This window comes from Trachurus trachurus, assembly GCF_905171665.1.
Source record: "Trachurus trachurus genome assembly, chromosome: 6".
Lineage (NCBI taxonomy): Eukaryota > Metazoa > Chordata > Actinopteri > Carangiformes > Carangidae > Trachurus > Trachurus trachurus.
Genome location: NC_139897.1, coordinates 9,546,283 through 9,573,613, shown reverse-complemented (window position 1 = coordinate 9,573,613; position 27,331 = coordinate 9,546,283). Strand labels below are relative to the sequence as shown.

Below are 27,331 nucleotides of genomic sequence, written 5' to 3'. Positions count from 1 at the left end.
TTATTTGCAGGTAAACACCTCCGTCCTCTCACTGCATGTGTTGCACTTGACGAAGCAGCACCATTGGAACTTACAATTGCACTGCCACACTTTGGTGTACTGGTGTGTGTTGTAGCCACGGCCGCAGCACATAAGGTCGCAGCCGTCTGTGTGCGGCGAAGTGCGGTTGCAAAGGCGTCCCTGGGTGCCAACGCTCCCCGTGGCCGCGTCCTCCTCGCAGTAGTTGGGCGACCTCTCGATGTAGACGAGGTCCGTCTCCATGGGCTTGCGGTAGCCCTGAGTCTGCTTCACCTTGAGGTGGGTGGGCTGGCGCAGCCGGCTAGCCCGAACTACCTCCACGTGCACGGCTTCGTTGTACTTGTCCTTGAGTACGTAGCCAATTTCGCGGAACTTGGGAAGTGTAGTCCAACAGGTCTTGGTGGTGCAGGAGCCTGAGACGCCGTGGCACTTGCACTCTAGCTTCATCCTTTCTTCTAGAACCTGAGGAGTGATAGACAAAACACAGCAACTGTCAGAAATAAAGAAACAGACATGAAATTAAACTCTGGACCACAAATTAACAACAATCAGTCATGACAAGGAATGATCCTATGTGGATTGACAGAGATCTTTATATAGCCATGCAGAAAGTTATGGTCTTACTTGTGCAGGATTTGAAATGTCCATCCCACAAATCAATTTCATGCCTTGAATCAATTAAATCAAATCAATATAAAGGTAAAGTGAAAAATTGTAACAAAAAAACAACCAACAGTTATGTTTCTTACTATGCAATTGGCAGCTTTGGGTAGAGCTAGTCCGAAACACTGAAAACATATCAAACCAAACTTATCTGCACGGCTAGATACCACTTGAAATAAGCAAGAAATATGTCTTTTTGCAATTTGAGTGAACCGACCCAACTGCGGTTCAATCTGCCACTCAACATCGTGTTTCACGCTGTGTGTACTGTATCTTATTACTGCAAATGCAAAAACAACATACCAGTAAAATGGCACAAGCACTTTACTCTCACCAAGACACTACCATTTTCCCTAGATGAAATACAAGCGAACATTAGTGTACTGTATGTTACCTTGAAATAGCGTAGCAACTGTTTGGAATTAGACATCGTATAGTTCTGAATCCCGTGCATACATTGACAAATAAATGGTTTGTGTGATTTATCAATGAACCACCAAGTTCTACCCAGAATGCTGGCTGAATGCTAGCTTTGTGTTGTGTTGTTTTCTAAGTGGAAACAAATGTGAAATATGTCAGATCAACTAAAAATCAAGATATTTATTTGAATTTTTGTGTAAAAACTGTGATGGCAATAAGGCATTTCAGCTAGTAAATCCTGTGCGTTTATGCCACAGACACTTAAGTCTGACATTCGGGCGATGCCAATCTGACTTGAGAGTAGAGTAACAGACCTTTGTGAGAAATCCAAGCATATCTGAAAATTTGAGTCATGGTTGACGTGTTGTTTCATGTCCCGAAGGAGGGAAAATTGTACTTACTGGTAATATCCCATCCTGTAATTTAGTCTACCTTCCCTTAACCACATCAATGACAGAGGAAAACAAACATGGATCTCATACGACTATCAATCATCTTGGATAATTTGAAGCCAGATTATTGTGTTATCAAATGTGTTGCACATGCAGCTCCAAACAAAGACAAACTCAATTAATTATTTACAGCTGGACAAGAGACTCTGGGTTTATTCGAGTGCTCTAACAACATTGTGATAAATAGAAGAACACAATGTTACCACAAGTATGAAAGCAGATTTGAATATCATTTAAATACCGCAGCTATACATTCAGATGTTTGTGGGCATTTTAAATGCAATAATGTACTCTTTTTTTTTCAGACTTGGTTTTAACTTCTCTTTGAGGTCATCTCCAACATATGGTACACAGGCTAGGATTTTTTTTCTCTCTTTGCTGCCTGATCCTGGGGCAGTTGGGAAATATTTTGTGTTGTCATTACTATTCAAGTGTCAATCTTTGCCCTGTGGGTTTTCAAAACTAAAAACTGTACCCTCTTCATTCTCTCCCGAAATGTTCTTTAAAGGTGAAAGAACAGAGCAAAGATGTGGAGGTGGAGTTGGAATAGTTCATATCAACGTGTTTGTAACAGTCCTGACATGACTCCGTTAACACAATTAGGAACCCCCGACTTGCTCGAACGATGTGATGCGTCTTTGTTGTGTAACATCTGAGGTCGGTTGGCAGGGCATTTTTCCAGTACAGCTTTCTTCTTTTTTTTTTTCCTGGCGGCTCACTTCACCAGCAGCACAGCTCATCATTTGTATCAGACACTGATTAATCGTACACGCGAGTTGTTCCCTCTGTTGTGTTATGTGTTCGCAGTTTTCCAGTGTGAGGACATTTGATAGAAAAACACATGAGCTGCCCTGACATGGCGAAGGCCGGGGTCAGCCGTCAGTCTCGCCTCGGATGTTGATTTAGAGCGAGGATTTCCAAAAATGTATATTGCAAAAAGGGGGGAAAAAACCCACAAGGAATGCCTGGCATAAGGAGTCTGACAGATGCATGGAAACATTTACTTAAACTGTGTCCATCAAAGCCCCTGATCTGTTTCTAATTAGTCCAATATGACCAGACTTCCATCTACAGATCACTTGTCAAACACACACACACACACACAATGCAAGATGAAAGAGATCTCGGGGTGCTTCACTGGGTGTTCGTTTACCTCCAATTGAATCATGGAACCTATTTTAATTTTGCTTTTGTTTCAATGATGCTTCTTATCAGTGATTAGAAAACCTCAGCTGGATCCTATCTGAGGCTCCACTTCCTCCCTAATCAGCTCATTTGTCTTGAATTTACTGCTGCAGAGACTTTTTTAGTCCAGCATGCTGCTACAAAAATGGAAGGAACTCACTAACTTGCAGGTAAATGATTTCCACAATTAAAAAAGCTTGCCAGAGACAGGGAGACAAATCTTTTTCCCCACACAATAACAGCTGCTTATTCTGATTAAACCACCAATACAGGCCGTATTTACAGCTGTCACCTTAGTGTGTTGTATCCAGATAAAATCCACACTAATACCTCCAGGTCAGGAATCGTATGGCATTCCATCTTAGTTTTTCTGTGTTGTATGTAAATCTGGGCTGGCAGTACAATCCGGAGAGTGGACATGATGCACCTGTAGAACTGAAACTTAAAGTGCAGACCAGTAAAACAGCAAAGTACATGGATAGCAGTTGCTTTTATACTGTAGACTAAGACTATAAACACGACTAAAGAATGGTTTCATCAACCATATTTAAATCCGTTTTGTATTCTTCCTGGATGCATTAATACATAGTCACTTGGGAGGATTAGACAGCTTTCAGATATCAAAAGAGCTAAGTGCTAACAGGGCCAAACCAACTCTGTGTAAACCCAGAGAAGGCTCAGATCTCTCTGCCTCAAAAATCAGCACCGACCCTATCACAGCACAGTGTGGGTCTGGTTTCACACCCTGAGTAGACACAGTGACATGAATTGAAATAATATGCTGTCCTCTACATTTCATGATTCTCTGAAAGGAGTTGGAAAACAGGGGAGGCCATATGGCAACCATTGGCCAGGCTCTATTTCCCCAGTAGACCTGACAAAGTCCAAGTTATTAATTAGATCCATTTGTCAACATAACATCATGTCTTTTATTTACCTCTCACACTCTCTTTCTCTTTCTCCCTGATGACTAATAGCAAACAAACATGTCCATAATGAGCCTTGCCAACACAGACTCTCAGAAATAAAAGCCTCGCTCTTAGTAATTGGCTGAAGATAAACACACTGCTGAAAGGCTAACTGGGTGATCAATCAATCAACAGCTTGATCAATCACAGTTGTCTGACACATGACTGTATGACGTTTATCACTTGATCTGGGACTGTTTGCAGCGCAGCACTGGGAAACATTAACACACAGATCTTTGCATCTACATATCCACACACACACACACACTTTTGTTTAGTACTGAGTCATAAAATGTTATTTGTCTTGAGAGGAAGTTTATTTCATGTCATCTATTTTCAACCCTCTTTTCCGTTTTATTGCAACTTGGGTCTGTGTTCCTTTACTCCGGCCATCAGTTTTATCACTTCTGATAAAAATAATGATAATGAAAATGTAAACTGCTGAGATCTGGACGTGGACAAGAAGCATGGGTGGGAAAACAATCTGCCAAGTTGTAAATAAAGTTTAACAGCTCAGCCAGATTATCAAACCAGTGTATCTGGAGTTGAAAGTAATGTCACCACGTTCACTGGGTGAGTAAAATGTTATTATTACAGATAGGAGCGATGCCCAAAACTTGACTTGAAATAAATCAGAATAATTCTTCCAATAAGGTGAATGTTTTTTATTATAATAAACTTTTTTACCTTTCTCCCCGCCTCATTGTTATGCAAGTTCATCAGGCGGCGTGGGGTCTTTTTAATCTCACGGGCGTCCACAAAGCGGCGGGAGAACTCAATGCCATACTTGATGTCGGCCGAGCAGCCCCCCCACTTCCAGCCTTCCTCCTGATTGTAATAGCCCTGTTTCTCCCGGTCGCAGCCGCACTGGCTCAGGTTGCCCTGGCTGCACGCCGCCGTGATGGCGTGGGCCACCCCTGCCGCTGTGATGGCATAGGTGAACGCCGCTTCCCGACTGCCTGGAAAAGGGAAAAGAGATCTTTTTTCAGGAAAACTGGGTAACTCTTAGTGGCCAACAAAACCAAATACGAAACCCATTCATTTAGACCTCAAACAAATGAGTAGCACCACCTGGCATTAAGACCAATGTAAACAGTGGTTTCAGTGTAACAGGGTGATTTATACAATAGTAATATGTGTGACAGTGTAAAATATACAGCAGTAACATGTAGTTATAATTACTCAAAATCTGCATTGATAGTTACAACCTGACATATTAGCCATATGTGGAACATTTGAAGGGTTCTGAATGGGGGCCCATTATAGTGGAGTCTCCTGTTTTTACCTATTTTGCTATTCTAAGGAAACAGCATTGTTGTTAAACTATGTTGATTAGCTCAACAGCTATCTTAGATTTACTGTGAAGTACACCAATATACTGTGTCATTCCATTTGCATAGCGGCTGAGCACATGATCACAGCAGACCAGAGAATTTTGTTATTGACCTCTTTCTGTCATAATAAAGGCTGATCGGTCTCTTCATCCAAAGACAACACACACATAGCAGACACTGATCTACCATATTTTGACTTTATGAACCTTAAACCTTAATATTCCCATCACAGGATGTGAACTCGATGAACAGTACATAAACTCAAATGCCGCTCAATCATCTTGATAAGCCACCAAACTTTTTTCCTCCTGTCTCCTGAGCAGCTCCTCTGCTGCACCTTGGTGGAAATGTGGTCACATTTCTGACCGCAAAGTCCTTGGAGCCAGTCTGCGAGACTGCAGTGTTGGAATTCCAGCATGGGGAGAGCTGGTCTAGGTGCTGTCCAAAGTGCTGAATTCCTCTACAGAAGCACCTTGTACTGCTGCCCACACTGCAAACAGCTGGGGTCTGCAGGTCTCACTGCCTCACTCACACTGAGGACGCACTCTGAGGAGCCACAGCCAGAGGCTGCACCAGATCAGCTGAACCTAGACAGTAGCTATTTTACCTGTGGCGTATTATTTGTGTGAATACTTATATGTGAAAATAAAAATCGGATTCATGTTATGTCCATGCTGCTGTTTGAGAATGTCACCCAACAAATCACAAATTGAGGGACTGCATTATTCTCTTATTTCAGAAAATGCCGCTCCTGCTTGGGCTCATACTACTGGATAAAATGCAAAAAACTCTATCATCAAGCAAAATTGTTACAAGACAAGCTGTCTCTATGGCAACAATATATGACAGTTACTATTAAATGTTAGATCACAAAAGTGTTTAAGCTTTAGGTAAACAAATTTCCACTACACATGATTGAATAATAATATTTTCAATTAAGTGTCTTGTAATTTCCGGGAACTCAGTGTGATGCCTTCAAATACCATAGCATGTTTTGTTCAATTAATTCACACATTCCTCACACGAAAGAAGCTGAAACTGGACTATGTTTGACATTTATGCTTGATAAATCATATCCTGACAAATCACATCTTTATCAGGCTGTCACACTATCACCAAAAAGTTCTAGTGATGGATTTCAGATGAAAAGGAACGTGGTACACACTCAGCCAAAAGGTCGATGACAGTAATGATAGCGTACCACTTTCTTCCTCAATATCTCAGAGTTCTCTACTACTCTCCTAATGGCCACAGAGGGATCCGGCTTAAAAGGCCTCTCCTGGTCTAAAACAGACTGTGGGTTATTACAACCCCAGTCTCCCTTCAACTGGCAGTAATCTGGAAGGGGCCGAGTAGCAGAAACAAGGCTAACCGCAGAGTGTTTCAGGGGGCCTTTCAGCATTAGGAGAGGAATGTTTTCCAAGTCTTTTGATGTATGTTGTGTAATGTACTCAGTTGCAATTATTGGAATCTCTCTAGATAAAATTTTTCTGCATTTCAGGGGAAGGCTCCTTGCTGATGCATCATTTCTCCGATGACTTTCAGAGCCACTGCTACGACGCTTGTCAGGTCAGTTTTGCAACAAACTTCACAGCTCAGTAAACAGCAGAAAAACCAAACAGCAACTGCACACGGCAGCAGAATTGGGTGCGATGAGCAAAAGATATTTCAAATCATCTGTGGTCAGAAATTCCTCAGACTGATTCAAGTATACGATTGAGTGTAATTATTCTAATTTTCGATGACATCTGGTGAATATTAACCAATTAAATCATTAAATCATACATCGCATTGCACTATATTTTGCTTGAAATATGCTCAAACACATTCGACATGACAGATTTACAATATATTTTCATAGGAACAGAGTTACATTCAGTATCTAGAATAAATGTCACTGTCAGATGTTGCAGCCATGGCCACAGTCGTATCCACAAAAAACACGATATCCTGAAATGACCAAACAGGGAGGAGACGTTTACATCTGGATGCAGCAAAGTACGACAATAAAGTGAAAATTATATGGAAACAAAGCACAAAGAATGCCTCAGATACGAGAGGAAAATACAGTATGGTCTGTGTCATTCTGCCTGACCAAATAAACTCTTAACCATTCTGAAAGTTACTACGCGTAAAATCTTTGCTTATTTTTACCTTATTTCATGGAAGCAGACTGTTCAGTCCGCTACAGCCAAGGTTGCTAGTGTTAGCTGGAGCTCGGCCGCACCTATCCATGACTGCTTTGCAAAAAGCACAACAGTAAAATGCAATGTAATCTATTGGGCAGTACTTTTTTCAGGGTATAAGAAGTCATTTACATTAAGTGTTTCTAAATATACTGTTTATACGTAGTCATTTGCAGCTGTTTTCCATTTCATTTCCTATTTTTTTTTCAGTGGGGCTTTTGCACCTCTTATTCTAGTCCCCGGGGCATTTTCTGAACTCTCAAAGACATTTTCACCCAAAGCCACTGTTAATTTCCTATCCTGGCACTGGCGCTGCAAAGCTAATACCATGGCCACAGGTTTGCCCGGTGGGGACTGACTCACAACCACTTGCTTCTCTGGTTAAGCAGCAGAGCTGTGCCCCACCAGCTTGTGGTAACACTCTGCTGCCCCCACCTCAAACACACATCAACACACAACTTGTAACGTGTGCGCATTCATACGCATAACACGTGCACGCGAAATACTCAGTGACCGGCCACATAATAAAAATACACAACACACTCACACACTACCCTCCGCCCTCACACACATACACTGTAAAATAAAAACACATTTGCACACAGACACTCAAACAGAGCGTCACTGTAATGTTTAAAACAGGATAAAGGCAGTTTCCAGAGAAAGGGTGGTTCCCTGAGCCATAGATGCATGCCCATTTCTGGGCCCATTGAGTTGTGCTGCTCATGGGGAAAATGATGATGATGGAGCTTGCACTGGATGTCACCCCCTGGTGGGTCTGGCACTGCCAAGGCTCTGCCTGGCCATAATGAAAGCCAATTACACAAGCTATGGAACTGTGGTGATCAAGACCCTCTTTTATATGTGCAATGAACCAAAGAAGACATCGGAAATCAGATTTTTAGTGCTTAGAATACATTGATCAGTGGGTATAAATATCCATAAGGAGCATTCAGTCCAAATAAAACTGAATTCATGATTGATTCTTAAATCAAAAGCATACAAATTTGATAAACTTACATAAAAGGTCAGGTTATAGTTGAAGTAAAAGCATCATAAATCAGAGATCCAAAGGTTCTGATCACATACTAAACACAACAAATGCTAATATGACCACAACCAGGAAACTCCCTTTTGCTGCAACAATACTGTTGTTTTCTGGATGCTGAACGTGCATAATCATCACGCTCCTGTAACCTCAGAAAAGGTAAGCCCTGCTTTGCCGAACAGACGTGTGGTCGCTGAAATGCGGAGGAGAAAAAGCACCCTTAACAGCAACAGAAAGCCCTGAAGAAGCTGGCCCCAGAGTCCTGACAGCCCTCCAGGAGGAACCACCCTGGGATAGCCTCGCAAGCTGCCAGTGGAAAATTGGAGTGACCAGAAAAACCTCAATGAACTTGGAAACATCCAGGAGAGAAGAATGAGGGAATATTAAACCAGATGTCTAATGGAGTTTAGTGGCAAGTGTCTGCAACACTATCCAAGAAAGCAGGGAAGTAGAAGATCAGCGTGGCTTCGCCCCGAACAGGTACCGTAGTTCACAAACAAGCATAAAACATCCTGTCATATCTCTGCGTCAGGGACTAAAACCGGAGATGTAGTGAAGGCCACTGACTCAGTGCGCCTCGGCCTTCACATTAGTTGACCACACCACTTTGGACACTTGCCCCCGCTGCGATGCCCGTCGTGTCTTCTGACCATCTGCCAAAGCCGGGACACAAAAAGAAGACTGTGTCTGTAGTGGCTCGCCGCTAAAATGGCAATCTGTGTTTAGAGCCGGAGGAAGGGCACACCGCTAGACAAATTTCACATGACACAGCGCAGGAGATTTACAACTGACGACACTGCACGGGCAGAGGCTGCTACGGTATAAGCTAGCCGATGTAGTAACACTACCGCTGACCTCAACGGGCCTCGTTTCCTTCACCGCTCACAGCCCAATGGTTAGGCTTTGTTGCTGACAAGAGGGGAAAGGCAAAAAGATATACTGAAGAGACTTGGACAAGAGACAAACTGTTCTGTCTGAAAAAGCAACCCAAGGTTAGTTGTGTTGTGTCTCTACTCCATCAGAAGATAAAGGGTCGACATTTACATTTTAAACTAAACTTTTTATCCTATTTCCTTGCAACTTTTACCTTACTTTATGAATCCGCTTGCATTTACTTTAATAAGTCTGCTCTTTTACACAGAATGATAAAAGAGCAGACTTATTAAAGTCTATATCGAGCTTGTTTAGCTTCCTTTCTTAAACTCTTGTTAGCTGTGTGTTAACGTTCAGTTCCTGGCACAAAGAAAGCTACTGACAACCAGTCAAATGTCTTATTTACGTCAGCATACTTGCCCACAGAACATGATTTTGACTCTGAGGTTGCACAAGCACATAACAAGGTCTGCAGTGAAGCATGCAGACACACGGGGCTGCGGCGCACACACACACACACACACACACACACACAGCTGCAGCACTGCAAAGGTGAGGAGGACTGGATAGAGCACGAGGGTAGGAGAAGCCATTCAGTGCGTGAAAAGGGCTGGAGAGAAGTAGTTCAGGCTGGAATACTGGTCGGGGTCTTGCCAAGCAACAGGAACACACAGACACACACAGACACACACACACGTACACATGCAGAACAACACACACAGACCGGCAGAGCCCAGCAGTGCAGCTTGAATGGCCTCTCCACACAAGCCAGGCCTGTTGGTGGAGCAGTGAAGGGGAAAGCTTTTTAAAGCCCCCCTCATCCCGGACATGCACTCACACCCCAGGGACACAGGAGGATTGGATTGCATAAGAAATTACATTTCAACAACACAACGATACACTGGAGTTTTAGAGCTTCGTATCCATTAAGGACAAGGACATCCTGTCACGGACAAATGGTACCACAGTGAACAAAGGGAAAAGTGTCACCTGCTGGTGGCCAGGAGTCTGTGCACTTGTGGTGATGTTGACTGCCAGTAGATTACAAACCGGCCAAGACAGATTTTTTTTTCTCATCCTGAGCATGTTGAAGTTAACAGTCCCTAAAACTCACCTGCCACTTTAGCACAATTACCTGATAATTCGATTTTAAGAAGTAAAGTAGTTGCAACTGTCTGAAGAAACTAAATCCTTTTGGATGTTTTTCTGCTTTTCCTCTCTGTTCTGTCAGCCGTGCTCCTCTGCACATACTACAGCTTTTCCTTTTCCTTTTTTTAAAAAAAAAAGGAAAAAACACAACTTTACACTGTAGGATAAATTCAAAACATGACCAAAACGTAGCAAGAATAACCTCTGCAAAGCAGTGAACCAAATAGAAATCTAGACATATACATTTTCAGCACTATTTACGAGGATACGTCTATGCAACTTCCATTAAAAGAGATATTTTTCCACACTGTCCATATACAATAAAATTATGACACCAAAGATACTGAAAACAAGCTCTAACCAAAACCGACTCGGCGCTGGAACTGAGTCTCCAGGGCCCCATGGAAGGGGAAGAAAGCTGGAGGAAAATCCCTAGCTTTGTATACCAATCACTGAACTGACTAATGTGCTCTCTACTACTGTTTTCCGTTCCGCTTTATGTACCGTTGCTATGAACATATGCTCCCAGCAAATTATAGACAAAGTTGTGGTCCGTGAGGTTTGCAGCTCGAGGAATTAGCACAGCCGTGTTCCTGTACAATAAAATAATATTGTTTTACCAGAACTAGGCTCCACATTCTCAGTGTACTCACATCATGGAGCTGGGGAAGTGACACGCTTTGGCATAGCGGCTCACTGTAGGGTCTCGAGTTTGATTCATATAATAAGGAGGGCTTTGAGCAGTAAAGCTAAAACAATTATGAGGGTATTTAACGTTGCCGGTATTAAATGCTGAGAGTCTAAGCTGCCTCCCAGGCATAGAAAATTGGGCTGGCAGAAAACATCTCAAAAGCATCCTTTTTCTTCCCTGATCTCCCCGAGGTGGAGATAAAGGTTTTGACTGAATACCGAGACTTGCTAAAACAAGCACAAATCCTTCTTCCCACCCTTTCATCCTAATAATGAGACCGAATCAGGACCTCACCTGCTCAGATCTGGAGACGTGGGCCTGTATGTGCCGTACGTGGTAATCATCAAGTTCATGTGAGGACAGTGTCGAGGATTTTCCTCAATTTCAATCCCATTTGACTTTGTTTCATCTTCAATGGAAACATATTTACTGAGATATATATCAATCCCAATCATCTCATCGAAGATATCATTATCATCATCACTATAATCAGCGAGTCAAATATGCCACTGATGACATGTTTTCTTTCTCGTTACAAAAGAAACCTCCAGACCTCACATTTCCATATTCACTGATACTCATCAAACCCTCAAATGAAGCTCCAGGTCTCTTAATATCCTCCCACTCCTACCAGCGTCTCTTTGACTCAAAGCCACTAAACTCTCCGTCTCTCCGCGCTCTCACCTACGTGGGCCAGTAGCTGTGTGATTGTTGGCACATGTAAATGTCCAGTGGCGGCCCTGCGTGTAGAGAATACAGTGATTGGCCTGGGATTGTGTGGAACAAAGCGCACTGTGAGATTACAGTTGATCCTCTCGCATCCTGTTTCCTCCTGCGTCTAGCAGCACTGGCAGACACAGACAGACGCAGATCCCACCGATAATACATCACTGCGGGGAGGGAGGGGCAAATGCCACACACACAAACACACACACTCTCATAGACACACACACACAGGGGCCTGAGGGTCAGGGCCCAAAACGACCCCGGGCCACGTCAGCAGACAGACAGTGGGTGGCCAGGAGGGAGAGAGAGTGAGGGAAGGAGAGGGACCCCAGCTCCCGACACACCCACACAATCTGAGACAGAGGCAGAGCTGATGAATGAACAAGGAAAAGAGGCCTGGCCATGATAGTGTTTTGTTGCGTAGGACGAAGAAGCCCCACCCTAGATATATACACATGTTGTGGGCAGGGGATGTGAGGCGAAATATTGGAAGAAGAAGAGTAAGAGATGACCTTTACCAAGCCATGATGACCACAGCCCACACACTGCCGAACAACAAAGCATCACACTGCCCCAATCTGATAAAGTTAGGGGAAAGATACGCACAAACACACACACATACACACACACACACACACACACACACACACACACACAGAGATATACGACTGCTCTGTTTTCTCTGGACTCACATGGAGGAGGGCAGAGAGGATTACGGCAACCCACATGATGATGGGCTGAAAAATAGGCCTTTTATCCGCCACCGTTCCACCATAACACAATGCACGCGTCATTTCCACACTGTTATCCGCATGGTATCAAGTACTTGGCTGCACTGGGAGTGAATCTGCAGTTTCGCTGGTGGTGGTGGTGGTTTGGCACCGTGATGCATCAGAGATATTTTATCTACTTGCGATACCAGCCACAATTTAGCGTCCTTAAGTGATAAGGACGAAATGTTTTTTTTTTTTTATCTTTATTGGATAACAGTAGTGGGTGAATGAGATGATAACCACAACTTTTTTCTTCTCTCTCTCTCTCTCTCTCTCTCTCCTTTTTTTTTTTTTTTTGCCTGGAGGGTGCACAACCAAATGAGAAACAAATTCCCCTGGGGGAAAAACTGAGGCGGCAGGGAGATGATGGATGGTATTTTGGGAGAGTTCACCAGTGTCAAAGTATCCACTTGTGCGCCTTAGAGAAACCCCCAGTTTTGAAGAATTACTTTTTCACTGTCTTTATTAAGCTAGTCTAGGGTATAATACTCACTAAGCTCAAATGTCAAACGGGGTGAGTTAGAAGTTAACTGCGATGCTCCGCTGCCTTGTGTTTAAAATTTAAGAGGCAAAGAAATCTGCTTCTTCTCTTTTCGAAAGTTGGACTAATCAGATAAACAGTTTAGGTAGCAACAGTTACATTATATGCCTGATTTATTCGCTTTCAAGGAAAGAATGTTTATCCTGTATCTGACATTCACTTTAATGTCTATTTATAAGACCGCATCGCTACATGATTTAAAAGGGGTTCGATGAAAATGTTCAGCTGCTCAAAATTAATATTTCAACTTGCATTTCCTCGTACTCTGTCAAAAACAAGGAAACAAAGCATCAATGGAACCACACGGTCATTTGAACAGATTTTCTTGTCCGTTTATTATTAGTTTTAGGTTGGACCGTGATGTTGTACTTGCATTCTGCGGGGATATGATTTCACCACAAATGACCATCAACTGATTCCGAGAAGAGGAAGGAGCTCCGCCAGTGCATTCATGATCTGTAAGTGTTCTGTTGTCCTCAGACTAGGAGCTCGTAGAGCGGAGCATGAGAGGACGGCTGCTTGAAACGTGGCTACCTAGAGCAATCAACGATAAACAATAGTTAATTCTGTCATTAATTTTTTTTTAATTCCACCTGATTTTATGTATTGAATTTTTTAATTATTATTCACTGCAGTCTATAATGCTTTAATACCACTGACTTCTGCGAAGGCACCTAATTTTCCTGGAGGAGAAGGCAAACAAGAGTCTCAGGGAAACTTGATTGGCACCACTTGATGATGCAAAGCCATAAATTGGATTTACTGAACACTGTTGAGACACGAAAATGAAAATTCACTCTGCTGCCTGCACATGCTGCAACCGACCTGAACCACACTCCAAAAACGTTCAGTCTCCAATCAAGTCAGATTTGATTTTTTTTTTTAAAGGGCAGGGCATGTTAAACACCTCTATCAACCACATCCTCTTTGCACTTAGGTTCCTCCTCCACTGTTCAAACTGGGAATACAAAGCCCGACCTCAGTGCTGAGTTATGTCCGACTCTCTCTGCATGTAGTGACCTTTCCCCTCCTCTGAGAAGGAGCTCTGCTCGGCGGAGCCCTGCTTCCCCAGCTTCCCCAGCTTCCCCGATCAAGTATGTGCCTGTCCGGGAGTTCTTTCCACACAAGTGGTTTTTCAGTGAACCTGCTGACTTAAATATCCTTTATCTGACTAGACACTGGTTTGGCCCCTGCAGCCCTGCAGTCCTGGCAGGTGGATCGCCCCCACTGCCTTTCACTACTGCCTGAGCTTGTGGGGGGGAGGAGAGAGAGGGGTGACAGAGGCATACTATAAAGGAGGATGGGAAAAGACCGACAGTAAAACACCCTCTATTCTCTAACCTTATCCTTTCAGCATCGGCCCATGCATTTTACCACATTTCCTATCCTGCTTGCTTGTTCTCATCCTAAGAGTTTCTAGTCATGTAGCACGGCTTCGGGCAACAACTCAGTGCCTATGTGGAGTAAATGAGAGTGAGAGACAGCCAAGAGATGAAACTGGAGAGAAAGCAAAAGGGAGAGGGGTATGATGTAGGTCACAGAGAGAAACAGACCTCGCATCTTTTCTTAAAAGCCCTTTGGTTTCAAAGCAACATTAATAAATAAAGTCTTGCCTGCAACACTGCCAAAGCCTCCTGTTTAAAGCCTCCTTCACACAGCAGATAAATTCAAATACAACTAAAACTGTTGACACTACTATGATTAATAAACACATTGCACTATTCCCTCCGCAGCAAACGGCTCACCTGCTTGAAAGTGCTGCATCCATTGTTGTGCAATGAGCCAGAGGCAGCATGATTGAACTTTTTGTAATATTTCACCGCCGGCACAACAAGAAGCCTCTTTCAGATGAGAAGCATGAATCGGGACAGTGACAAACTGGCTGGAAAGCCAAACAGAGTAACCAGAGCAGGCCGTTCATATGACAAGGGGGCCAGTGTTGGCCTTTGATGCTGAGTGTAGCCGTTGAAAGGTGTCCATTTTCAAGCTCTAATCGCTGACATCAAGTGCACTGCAATTTGAAAAGAGCTCTAAGGTGTTCATAAGAAGATCTCTTAAGTGAGGGGGCATTTCTGTTACAGGTGGTTAGCCAGAGGAAGGCTGCATGGTACGTCATGTTAGTCAAAATAGGAGGGCAAAAAAAAAAAAATTGTGAATCCGAATCTACCGTGGTTGTGAGGCAGAATAAATGCGACCGGAAAATAAGTGTTCATATAATATGTGTGTTAAAGTTGAGCCATGGGGCAAAGATCACTGGCTGGATCTAAAACACATCAACTTATTATGTGAGATGTGTAACAGAAACCACATGGGGGCTTTCAATGCACTTCACGCGTGGGTGAGCACACTCAAATATGCATATTAAAAGTGCATCAACAAATTACAGCCAGGGGATCAGTCTTGACAGGAATATTTAAAATACAGTGATTCATCCGGAAACCAGGCCAAGGATTATGATTGGAGGATTGACCACGTTTGCCATTCTTATCCTGAACGCAACCCCCCCCCCCGCCCCTCTCACCCTCCCCTTTCCCCCCTGAGTCACTGATGGATCTGTCTCTAATTTTATTATTACTTCTTAATAGACTGCAACAAGCCACTCAATAACACCCATTTCTGTTAGCACAGGATAATTCGTTCCACATTTTTACAGACTCAAGGTACCAACTCATGCCAGCACCAGAGCAGGGCAGGCAGGGGAACGCTGCTAAATCTGCTTCTGCAGAGGAAACAGAGATGCACTTAAATTGCACGTTTCAAATCTCACTGTGACTTTATGGTGTTGTTCTCCAATTTGTCAGTTGGAGCTCCATGGCAAAGCCAATGCTCTTTGCAAAACAGAGAAAACTGTCGAGGGGTAGGACTGCAACAAGAATAAGGATGCTTTCGTTTTTCCATCAATCCATCTAACCTCAAGTCTTGTGTGCCGCAGAGTGTTGGGCAGCAGAGGGGGTACCAGCAGCAGCAGCAGCAGTAGCAGTAGCAGCAGCAGCTATCTACTGACGTGAATATACGCTCTTCTGTTTACAGTGGAAGAGCGAAATAAATATCAAATGACCTGCCTTTGAAACCAAATCACCTCTGCTGAATGAAGATATCTTGGGCCCTGTAATGCTCAATAACCCAACTATTAATGTGTGTTCTCTTGGAAAGCAAATGTAATACCATGGAGCAGCTCCAGAACAGAAAGACTGCCTCCAAGAGCAGGCAGCACAGAGAGAATGCATTAGACTTGCGGTCGGCTGATCTTTAGCTCTTGAAAAAAAATGCAGACATCTCCTCCCTCCAGTACAAAACTAAGACTGGATCACAGAGCAGGGGGAAAGGTTTAGTGTTCATAATTTGGGGGATTTGAATCAAAAACTTAAATGGGAGCAGAACGGGAATAGCTTTTCCCCTGTACTTGATTATGATGATGTGGGAATCTGCAGATTCGGAGAAGGGATTGGAACATTTTGTTGAAGGGGTGTATTCCATGATTTCATATGCCATGCTAAAGAATTCCATAATACATAAAGACATGGTCAGAAGACATGGATACATCTTGTACCGTAAGAAACAAACACTGGAAAACTGTCGCGTACAGGATGATGACAGCTTGACGGTGCCGGTTGTCAGAGAAAACAAATCGCCCACTTTTCCACAGTGTCAAAGTGGCAGGTGAAAGCTGCAGTAGCTGCGCTGCCTGTGGTCTCCCACGGAGACCGATGGGACACTGAGACAGCACTGTCACATTTCAGCTAATGCACTTTCCACTGCTTGATCTCCCTGCCTCGAGATACGACAGCCAATCACATACCAGCAGCTAATCTGATCGTTCAATTGAAGTTTAGCAAGAACTGACAAAAATCTTTGTTCTGTAGCTCTGTGCTCACTTAAAGGGACTATGAGGAGTTTCGGAAAGCAAAGTGTTTTCACACTACATTTCCCATGAGCCTCCGAAAGCACGGTGAAATTCTTGGACCGCCACAAGACGGACGAAAGCGAAAACATTTGCCAAGAATGTTTTGATTAATCAAGAAGGAAAGTCGGAGGTTTGAAGACGATCAGATACCGTCGTAGTTCCGACCATAAATGATGCCAACTAGCGATCCGGCGGCGTTATTCCCATGACCTGCCGGGCAGCGTCCGGGAAACCGAAACTAGGAAATGCTAGACGACTCGACCACTTAATAACATTATATCAAAATAACTACAAAGACAAAACAATATATTTATCGAAAATGGACCCATTAAAGCAGAAGTAAGTGATATATTTGTGTTAATATAAGTCTTAAATAGTTATATCTTCCGACAGCAATCACTTACATAGAGTGTTTGGTCTGAAACACGGGTCTGTCAGTCACTCTGTTCTGCTCTGAGCCGAGGAGAAAACATTTATCGTATCCTACAGTTTTTATCCAATGAGGAGAGAGAATGGCATGCAGGGCTGTGTGTGCAGCCAAGGAACGCCGTGAATGTGGCGACGTAGGGACGAGGACTGTTATGGTGCGTTCAAGGAAACTCGTATTTTTCCGACCGTGAAGTCGATCTGGTACGAGTTCACCGGTCGGAAGTTACGAGTGGCCGTTATAGTGACTTTCACCGGTAAAACAGGTCGGAAAAACACGAGTGGGTTGCCTGGAACGCTACAAAGTCGTAAGTTGTGACTTGAAGCTGTAATTTACGATTTCAAAAGCCTGCCTGGAACGCAGCATTAGCGAAAACGACCGGACCACTTACTTCTGCTTTAACAAGTGTGGGTAATGTAGATTCATCTTTTCTAACCAAAAGCCAACTTCTCGGGGTCTCTTTAAAGTAATGAGACTGTGAATGAGTGGAACTTCCTAAAACAAATACAGTCACCTTTAAAGGGACTGTGCACAGAAAATCAGTAGGTTGTCACAGCGTGATGTTGCAGTTCTCATCCCCAAGCAGTTCAAATCAGTCGACTTTGGTTCTGATTCCTCCCTGTAACAATTTTCCTGTGTGCATCAAAGTATGAAGGGAGCTCAGAACAGTCAAAGACACATCGAAACTATGATTAAAACACATAACCATTGTTTGACTTCACACGCGATTGACTGTAAAAATGAATCACTAGACACCCTGCTATGACGCCAACACACACAAAAAAAAAACCTGCTGTTGCATGCTGTCTGCGTAGCTGGACACCTGCACTGCCCCTCCCCCATATGACCACACTGCTTATCGACAGTACTCGGACTCTAGGTCGTTGTTGATCAGTGTCAATCGGATTCTCCGGTCTCGTATAAGCGCTGAGCACAAACCCAGAGGAGAAAGCTGAGGAAGCAGCTGTCAGAACATCTGGACACATCAGCCACTATGAGCTCAGTGATACAGTTTTATAATAACAAGTTTTCTTAAACAAGTATTTGGAAAAAATAATTAGTCATGATTTTTTTTCTCAATACTGCTGAGACATGTCGGTGAGTCACGATCACTACACACAGCTGTATGAGCCACAGGTTTGGACCAAGTCCTCAATTTATCCAGATTATCGAAACCAGTTATCTGAAAGCAAGAAGTCAGATTACTTTTACATTTCTAACCATACTGTCCACTGAAAATATTTACCGTCTCCTTTTCCAAATCAGAGGATTAAACCATGACTGATTAGACCACTGATGTGTTTAACCATCTACGTATGTACTCCTCCTGACAATTAAATATTATCTCATCAAAACACTGAGACCTTTGTGCCATCCCCAAAATGATCACGTTATCACCCATCACCAAGGGCTTTGTGATGACAAACAAATCCATAACTGAGTCATGAGGTAACACTGACAGACATGTGCAAGCTGACACGGTCCCAGAAGAGATTTGTCCCGTTTCATGTGTTGAGAATGAGGCAATACCCAGTGCTACTCAGTTCAATACCACTTGATTTTCTGCGAACTGATGTCTCAGACAGTGAATGAATTTATTGTCTCATCTCTCAACGTTTGGCTTGATCTTTATCACAGTTTATCAATAACACATTTATTACACAATTACATTTGTGTGTGAATGGATGGGTGTTCTTGTTTTGATGTGTCACTTGCCAGTGGATTTATTGACAGACAGAACTCATTAAGAGCTGTTGCTGATGCGTTCAGCAACCCAGCTCTTTTTTTTATGTTGCTGCAAAAAACTACCCTCTTTAGCTCTAGTTGTAACCTTCTTAGACCGCGATCACAAAAAACCAGCGCACAAGCCTCGGCTTGGACAGTTTACCGACCCAAAGGGACAAAGAGCTGCTGTGTGCGCCTCGGTGCAGCCATGGGTTCCACCAAATATGCCAACAGTGTCAAGAGGCACAACACAACATTAATCTCCTTTCTGCCCCCGTGGAGAGGAGGAATAAATCTATTCACTTTAGGCGCTGCATCCCTGTCACAGAGCACAAAGCTCAGTACAGGACATTTGCTCATTCAAGAAGAGGCACGATTTCTTACAGTCTTTGCCACCAAGACAAGAAATGCAGAGAGCGATTACATGGTCTCTGACACACAAATGTTACAACTTGTAGTCCAAAACTCTTTGGATTTATTGTACGAGCATAAAAACTTCAATTTTTTTTTACTGCAGTGGACCTTTATTTTCATTATATATTACCTGCACGTGCATGACATGAAATCTGAGCTCTTTAGGGATTATCATTTACGACGAAAATACGAAAAAAAGGAAATAAAATAAAGCCTTTGTAAATCTGCCATGGGAACCCTGAGTAAAATCAAGTTCCACATTGGTCTATGAGAAGACGTCATTGGATGTTTTATTGAGAAGGCCACCAAGTCCCATCATTATTGGACAATCATGGCCGGCCCAGTAGTCATCGCTCTCTGACCAGAACTGGACATCAACAGTGATGTGCTCAGCACGGACGCACGCGGCATTTATTTGCTCAGATCTACTATGGAAACCAAACAAGAAGAGCGAAAGTCGAATACGAAATCCAAATGATGCCGTTACTGAGTGGACTGTACAGTAGATGTCGCTTCACGCACCAAAAAAAAAAAAAAAAAAAAGTGGAAAAGCCCCTGTAGTGTTGAATGGTCTGAACGTGACGGAGTTCATACAGCACATGTGACTTTGAGTGCACATCAAATCCACAGAGAGGAGTAAGAATGCTATCAAAGACACACAGCAGAATATGAATTGTGCAAAGAGGGAAGACTAAATTTAGATTTTTTTTTTTTTTTTTTGGGGGGGGGGGGTATAGACAGTGTAATATGTAAAAAAAAAAAAAAAAAAAAAAAAATACAAACATCAATCCCTAGAAAATGCAGAGTACACACACAGATGCTTCCAATGAGCCAGTGCTTAATATCATTCCTCAATCTCTACGCCCTTTAAAACGGGCACGAGAGAACAGAGCGAGAAGGAGGAGAAAAGGGGATGTTGAGTGTTGAGGAAAACAACATGAGCTCCATTACAAAAAAGACAGCGCCACATTCAGAACAAAGTAAAAATGCTTTTGGAGAGGGAGCTGGAGCTAATTCAGCTACTCCTTAGGAGGAGTGATTGTTAACAGAGCCACTGGATTAAATGCACAGCCCAACCACAACGTAATGGCAACAAAGTATCTTCTAAATGAAAGGAAATATATAAAAGTCCCTGTAAAACAAAAGCGATGCAAGAGAGGTTTTGCGGAACGCCAAGTTTCTCAAACAAAAGCATTGTAAATGTAAATGTTTGTCTGCTTTAGGTCTTTTTCTGCATGTATGTGCACTCTCTCATGAACCAGCCAGGCGAGGACACAACCAATTTGGCCCGATTAACAACAGATGTGTCCAGCTATTTTAGTTCGACAAGCGTTCTCAGCAATAACACCATTAGTTGTCTCCTCATTTGCGATATCATTTTTCAACCATACGTTTTCCCCATCAGGGCTCCAGTGCCTTTCGGTAGCTTTTCCATAACTTTGGCATAGCCATCGACGGTCGGCATGCTGCTAACCAACAGGCTCGCTGCAGGACCTACATCAACAGAAACCAGAGCGCGCTGGAGAAATACAACATTGTCAATTGAAATGAGGACAACTAAGATGGTTCTGGAATCAGCAGTATATGAAGTCCTCTTGAGCAATGCCAACGCAAATGGTTATACAATGGAGAGTCAAAGAGACTGTGTGTTGCTGGTTTGAGTTTTGACTGTGTGATGTGTGCAGTTCGGGTTTGGCTTGTGAAGAGCCATATTTCATGGGGTTCAGAGGGTCGGGGGCTGGTACCACATTTTTGATACTCTGCTTGTACTGTTTTCTGAAAGCGGAGACAATAGGATGGCTCCGAACACGCATTATGTAACTCCCTTTTCCTTCTCAACTGGAAAGTCACTGGTATTATCATTCTCGATGTCATCATCGTCACCAAATAACTGGCAGTGATCACGGGATGCACAACACCCAAGCTGTAATCCCTTTGTTGGTGCACAAACACAAACTTTAGAAGATCGCTGATATAATTTGTTTTTCTCATGCAATGGCCACATCATTTACACAACACTTCTACCGCTTGTCCTCATGAATCGTGACATTACCTTTAAATTATCCATGTATATGGTCTATATTCCCTTGTTGGTTTATTCCTGCTGTAAATGGATCAAACTAAGGACTTCAGACCTAGGATGCCATTTTTATAGGCTGCTTGCACATCATGTACCTTCAGTTTAGCGTGACATGTTCTGTTTTTTGGGGAGCTTTGGGATTTTCATTTCCCTATAAAATATCATCTGAAGAGCAGATCAACCGCGAAAAGTGGGCGACTGGCCCAGACCCCCAGAGTCAGAGAGCCCAAAACTCTGGGTTCGCTGCACGTTGATTGGTATTCGGTATTCTGATTGATTGCAAATTTGTTAGAGAATTTGCACCACTAAAGCATAATATCAATCAAGCAGAGGCCCATATTATTCCCTTTTTTTTCTGTGGACCCCTCTTGTGTTGAAGTCTGTTTTTATGATTAGATTGAACTATTTTAGATCATTTCAACTACCAAATTGACATGTGGAAATATTGGAATAGGTTAATCCGGGTATGTTTACACAAAGCACTGCTACAAAGCATATTTGTTATGATCTATCCGTCCAGAGTAGGAGACATTAGCCCCTACAAAACATTAAATCAAAAATAACTTTTGAATATTCAGTCTAACTAAACTCAAATGAACTTGCTCATTGAAAAAAGTGAGAAGAGGCAGAAGAAGTGAAATCACAAACAGCTATACAGTACATACAGGAGCACATAGATAAATTTGCACATTCACCCTGTGATCTCTCCCTTCTGTTATAGAACCCAGACTGACCTACTCGCAGCTCCTGACCGAAGACTGTCCTTTCTCCCAGCGCCGAACAGTTCCAGCGTCCGTATCGGAACTGGTATTGACACTCATTGATGCCCATCTGGGCGCCCTCACCCACAACAATGATGGCGTCCGGGCGGCTCTGGCAGATGGCCCGCTGGCGAGGTGCCAGCCCGGGAATCTTGTTGCAGATGATGTTGGCACCCAGAGCCACCACTGAGGACAGGGCCCTGCAAAACAGTAAGAGAAACACATCGCCACACGTGCACGTGAGCAGTCATTCGTACACGACCATCGAACAACAATGTGCACATATCAGCACATGTAGCAGGCATGCATAGTTGCACACATACACACACACATACACATACAACACAGAGTCAGTTAGCGCTCTTAGACGATGGTCAGACTGACTCACTTATGTGAGACTCTCCAGAACAGGATTCAAGTCAACCCGTGATTGATGCACGTTTCGTACTAAAGTGAAAGCTGTGCTGCATTCAAGTATTACTATTTAATGGATTAGAGGTGAATGAAAAACCTGAAAACTTAAATCCAACATAAAGTATAAAAGACACACACATGGAAACTTGCAAAAACAACCCAGAGAGACCGAAAACAAGATGCTTATTTGACTACTGACAACGCCATTCCACATTGGTTTGGATGGTGGGACTTTGAGTAATGAGTTTGGGGTTTTCGGGTTAATTGTTAGGTAACATAGTGGCATGTAGAACTGCCAGCCTTGACTTTTTTACGCAAATACAGTTTATACACTTGCTCAGCGTCCTGTGATGCAGATGCAGGGTTCGCTTTTTTAACCGAATGTCACACTAAATATTATTCCTTCTGATTTGTGTAACTATGCATTTGAACCCTTTTTGGGGGTGTAAAGTGCTGCCTATAAATTTCATGAGAAGACTCGCCTTTGCTTTAGCCACATCCTAGGACTGGTTTGTATGGAAAATATGTAAGGTTTTCAACGCTGCTCCGGTAATAATGTGCTGTATAGCAGATTGCACAGCTCCTTCTCAGCCCTCCTCAGGGAGAATTCATCACATCTGATCACCCCATGTGATAATATCAAAACACATGTTAGAGATGGTTTTGCGACCGCCGAGAAAGCCAAAACAGATTACAGCTAAACAAAGCGCTGACTTTCTCCACAGCTCTGTTTATAACCCTTGAAACCATGTAGATACATACTTTTCAAACATGTCAGTGACAGGGAGCCATAAATGAGCGCAGAAGCATACGCCGGCTTTGAAGTATGACGTCGACCTCCAAAAGCTTCACCACAAAGGGGGCAAACCAACGCAGGCGAGCTGTGTGTCAGCGAAATAAGCGACAGCGGCGTAAGAGTGGGTGAAAAGGACGAATGGGCGAGAGGGAGGGAGAGAAACACAGAGACCCTGATCTCTGCGGATTCTAGCTCACAGTGGTGTTGGATGGGAGGAGACCCCCCCCCCCTCCCCTCCCCGAATAAGAACAAAGATGAGATCGTGATTAGAAATCTTTCCTGGACGGCCGTGTTCCCTTCCTGCTGGTCGCTTCAGTTTCTCCACACACACAGAAAAACATGCATCTCAATTTCAAACACATAAGTATTTCAAACACATAAGTTCAAATAAATCATAACTGCAGCGAGACACGTATCCGTTACAAAGTCAGGACTGCACACACACTCTGATCTCACTACAGTCAGGGGGTGTGTACTACAGCATATAAAACTTTAAGTGTTGTTGTGTTACTTTAGACTTTGTAAACCCTGTTTTAAAAGTTACACTTTTTTTGGGGGGGGGGGATATCCATAGGTACGATATTAATGGTACAAATGAGCATAATTCGTGTTGCGCTGCAATATTAGTTTCTGAAATATAAAAGCACTACATATGACAACATCTTGGAGGAAACAGGGAACTCATCAGGTATACTCAGTGTCCACAGTAAACACTTGAGCCTGTGGCTGCTTTCAGAGCCTCTCTGCTCTCTCTGCTGTTAAACAGGCATGAACTCCTCTGACCCTCTGTGACCCTCTGCTGTATATGTGGTTGTTCATGGCAACGGTGACATCCAGTCTGTACAAAGCAAAAGGTCAGGCTCATTAAGACAAAGTGGAGAAATTCACTTTCTTGCATAATGAGCATTAAGGCAGAATAGAAGACGTTTGTTTCTATGAATCCAAAGGCAGTAAAATGCATGTGAGGCATTTATATCACAGATGTTTCAGATGCCTGTGTAAAAAAAAAAACCTAACACAGGAGCACACTGTTAATTTTAACTCTGACAAACACACACTCATAACGACCCCTCCCTCTTGGCTCTTTCTCATGTCGTTCACCTGCTAATTCACAGAGTCTACCATGGGCAACCCAAACCATCAGACAACACCAAACAGAGAATTCCAGAGCTAAGCTTTTAAATCCCTGCATCATCAATGTGCACAAATGCGATTCTGTTTGCTTAGCGTACACTCTGTGTGTACGCCAGCGGCTTGGGGACGAGCTCGCCCACGGTCACACAGATCTCCCATCAGATAGAGCATCAACAGAAACTCCAACCGCTCCCACTAATGTCACAGCATCAGCCGGCTCGGCCGCTGCCGTGTACAAGCGTGTGTTAGGTGACTGACACAGAGGAGAGCTGAGAGAGATGAGCTGTGTTTGTGTGGAAATTACTAAGCAACAGGTGGCGTGATTTCTTTTCTCTTCTTTGCCAAATTTGAGCCTCAAACACACACACACACACACACACACACACACACACACACACACACACACACACACACACACACACACACACACACACACACACACACAAACACCGTAAAGTACAAATCTAAAACTTCAGATAGACTTCTCTACATTTAAAATCTGTTATTTTTAAATCAATTTATCATCACTAAATAAGAGCGTTACTGTAACATACACATCTATTCATTTAATTTTTTATTCATACATTAGTTAGTTTATTCTTTTAGTGTTAGAGTTTTCTATCAATTTCCACATTAAAAAAACAACAACTGCAGCATTAAATCTCCGACGAACACAGGCCCTCTGCAGTGTGACTTGACAACAAGTTAATTTCTTTGGAAAAACTTCAATCTGAACCAGTGTCAGCGGCGAGGCAGCTCACAGATTTCTTTTAATGGCAGGGTAGCACAGCCTAAAGAGAAACTATAGTCCATGTCATGGCATACAGTGCGCTCACAGCCACCTACTCCATCACATGGAACACTTTGAACCTAACTGACACACTATTAAGCTCCCAGGCATGCATCTTCTACCGAGGAATGCACTCACAAAAATGCCTGAGACACAACTTAACTAAGTCAAGTGAATAAATGCTCCCCTCCTCTCTTTTTTTCTCTCCCAACAGTAGGAAATGGACTGTTATTTTAGTGCTGAATGTGATTTTTCCCTCCTTTTGCTGCTAATTTACAAACACAACAGCTTAAGACGAGCAGTGCACTGAAGCTGCTTAATTCATAACACAATCCTATTTACATCTGTTTCAAACTACTACAGCCACAGATACACACTGGTTTAGGCCCGTGCGATATCAAAATGAAACTGGTCAGATTACTGCCACTGGAACATTGAGTGTGAAATTCCTTGATACTGCAGTTTGAGGTGGCCACCCACTGCTCCACACATTTTACAGCTCAACATGTCAAAAACACTGCAGCTTTAAAGGAAGGAGCTTTGTATTATTTCCTATCCGTATCAATTGTTTTCCTCAGTCTTGTGGCTCATGCCTAACAGAAAAAACGTAGCTAAAAAATCCAAACAAACAATAGTGTGCAGCTTTAATGTGCAAGCCATCACTATACTTAGTAGTGGAGCCCACTTCTAACTTAAAACCAGAAACCACATCTATTTCAGCATCAGGTTTGGGGTCACCGGGCAGCAGAGGAAGGAGTGAGGGAGCATGGGTGAGTAATTATTTTGGAAGCTTTAAGGAAGCCAGTGTTCTCCTGGCTGCAAGAGGAACTCTCATTTAATTCAAAGCCGCAGCGCACTGTGGTGTCAATCACGTGCGTGTTAAGGAGAGATAAGATGCGGCTTCAAAGGATAACATCGAAAAATCCTGAGAATTGACCAGAGATGAGGTAATGCACACAGATCGTCTCTCACGCGCTCTGACAGGTTAACGGTGCTCGCTTGCGTAAAAGAAGAAAAAAAACTGCCCATAAAATGTGTTCACTTCCCCTCACGGAGGATACACGACTGAATCTCAGCATCCAATTGTCTTGAACATCTCTGCCACTCTGTGGCCAAAGTGAATCCGTGTAGCAGTTACCCAGACGTTTTGTTTTTCTGATCCTGCAAAATGTTTTGCAGCGCGACAGTTTAACACAACCCATCACTGCTTGCTTTCTAGAAAACGCTGCTCCGCCCGCACACACCGCACATTAGCGCATTCAGGTTTTCACCTAATTACTTTATTCCCACGTGGATCGTTTTCCCCGGCGATCGCTCCCACTGATGAGTGTGTACTGCATACTCTGAGGGGATCTTACACTCGTATTAACACCAGAAAGTGTGTGAAACATAATGTATGATTAAATTCGATTCAGTGAGTAAGTTGCACGTCTGTTCCGCCTGCTCCCTGTGCAGTCAAGTCGGATGTCACTGTAAACAACTTGAGCTCAATCTCCAATCTGTGGACGCGGAAATCTAAAGAAATCCACCTCAGAACCGGCGTTTAATGGCTAAAGGGGAAAGGGAAGACAGTCCGGTAAAAGAAGGCTGCAAAGGCAAACCCGTGCGTCTTTGTGTTGCTGAGGATGAGCGCGCCACTCTTTGAAGTTAATTAAGGAGCCGTTAATTGGCTGAAACTTACAGGTAGCTGCCACTCGTCAGGATCAGGAAGATCTGTGGGTAGTAGACTGACAGCAGTACACTGCGCGAAGAGAAGATGATCATGATGACATTGAGCAAATGGCCACGTTCGGACTGATTGAGAAGGCGCGGGTAGGATGAAAAAAGAAAAAAGAAAAGTCCCTTAATTCACGGCTTTA

The 27,331-nt window shown here is 43.2% G+C and overlaps 1 protein-coding gene across 1 annotated transcript; it reads right to left on the bottom strand.

Annotated features, from left to right (window-relative positions):
- Positions 1-27,236, bottom strand: wnt7bb (wingless-type MMTV integration site family, member 7Bb; the record flags this gene model as incomplete). Its single annotated transcript, XM_083972874.1, has 4 exons — positions 1-480; positions 4,394-4,661; positions 22,308-22,538; positions 27,154-27,236. 4 exons carry the CDS (start codon positions 27,234-27,236, stop codon positions 1-3), a joined length of 1,062 nt encoding a protein of 353 aa, XP_083829000.1.
- Positions 27,237-27,331: the final 95 nt, after the last annotated feature.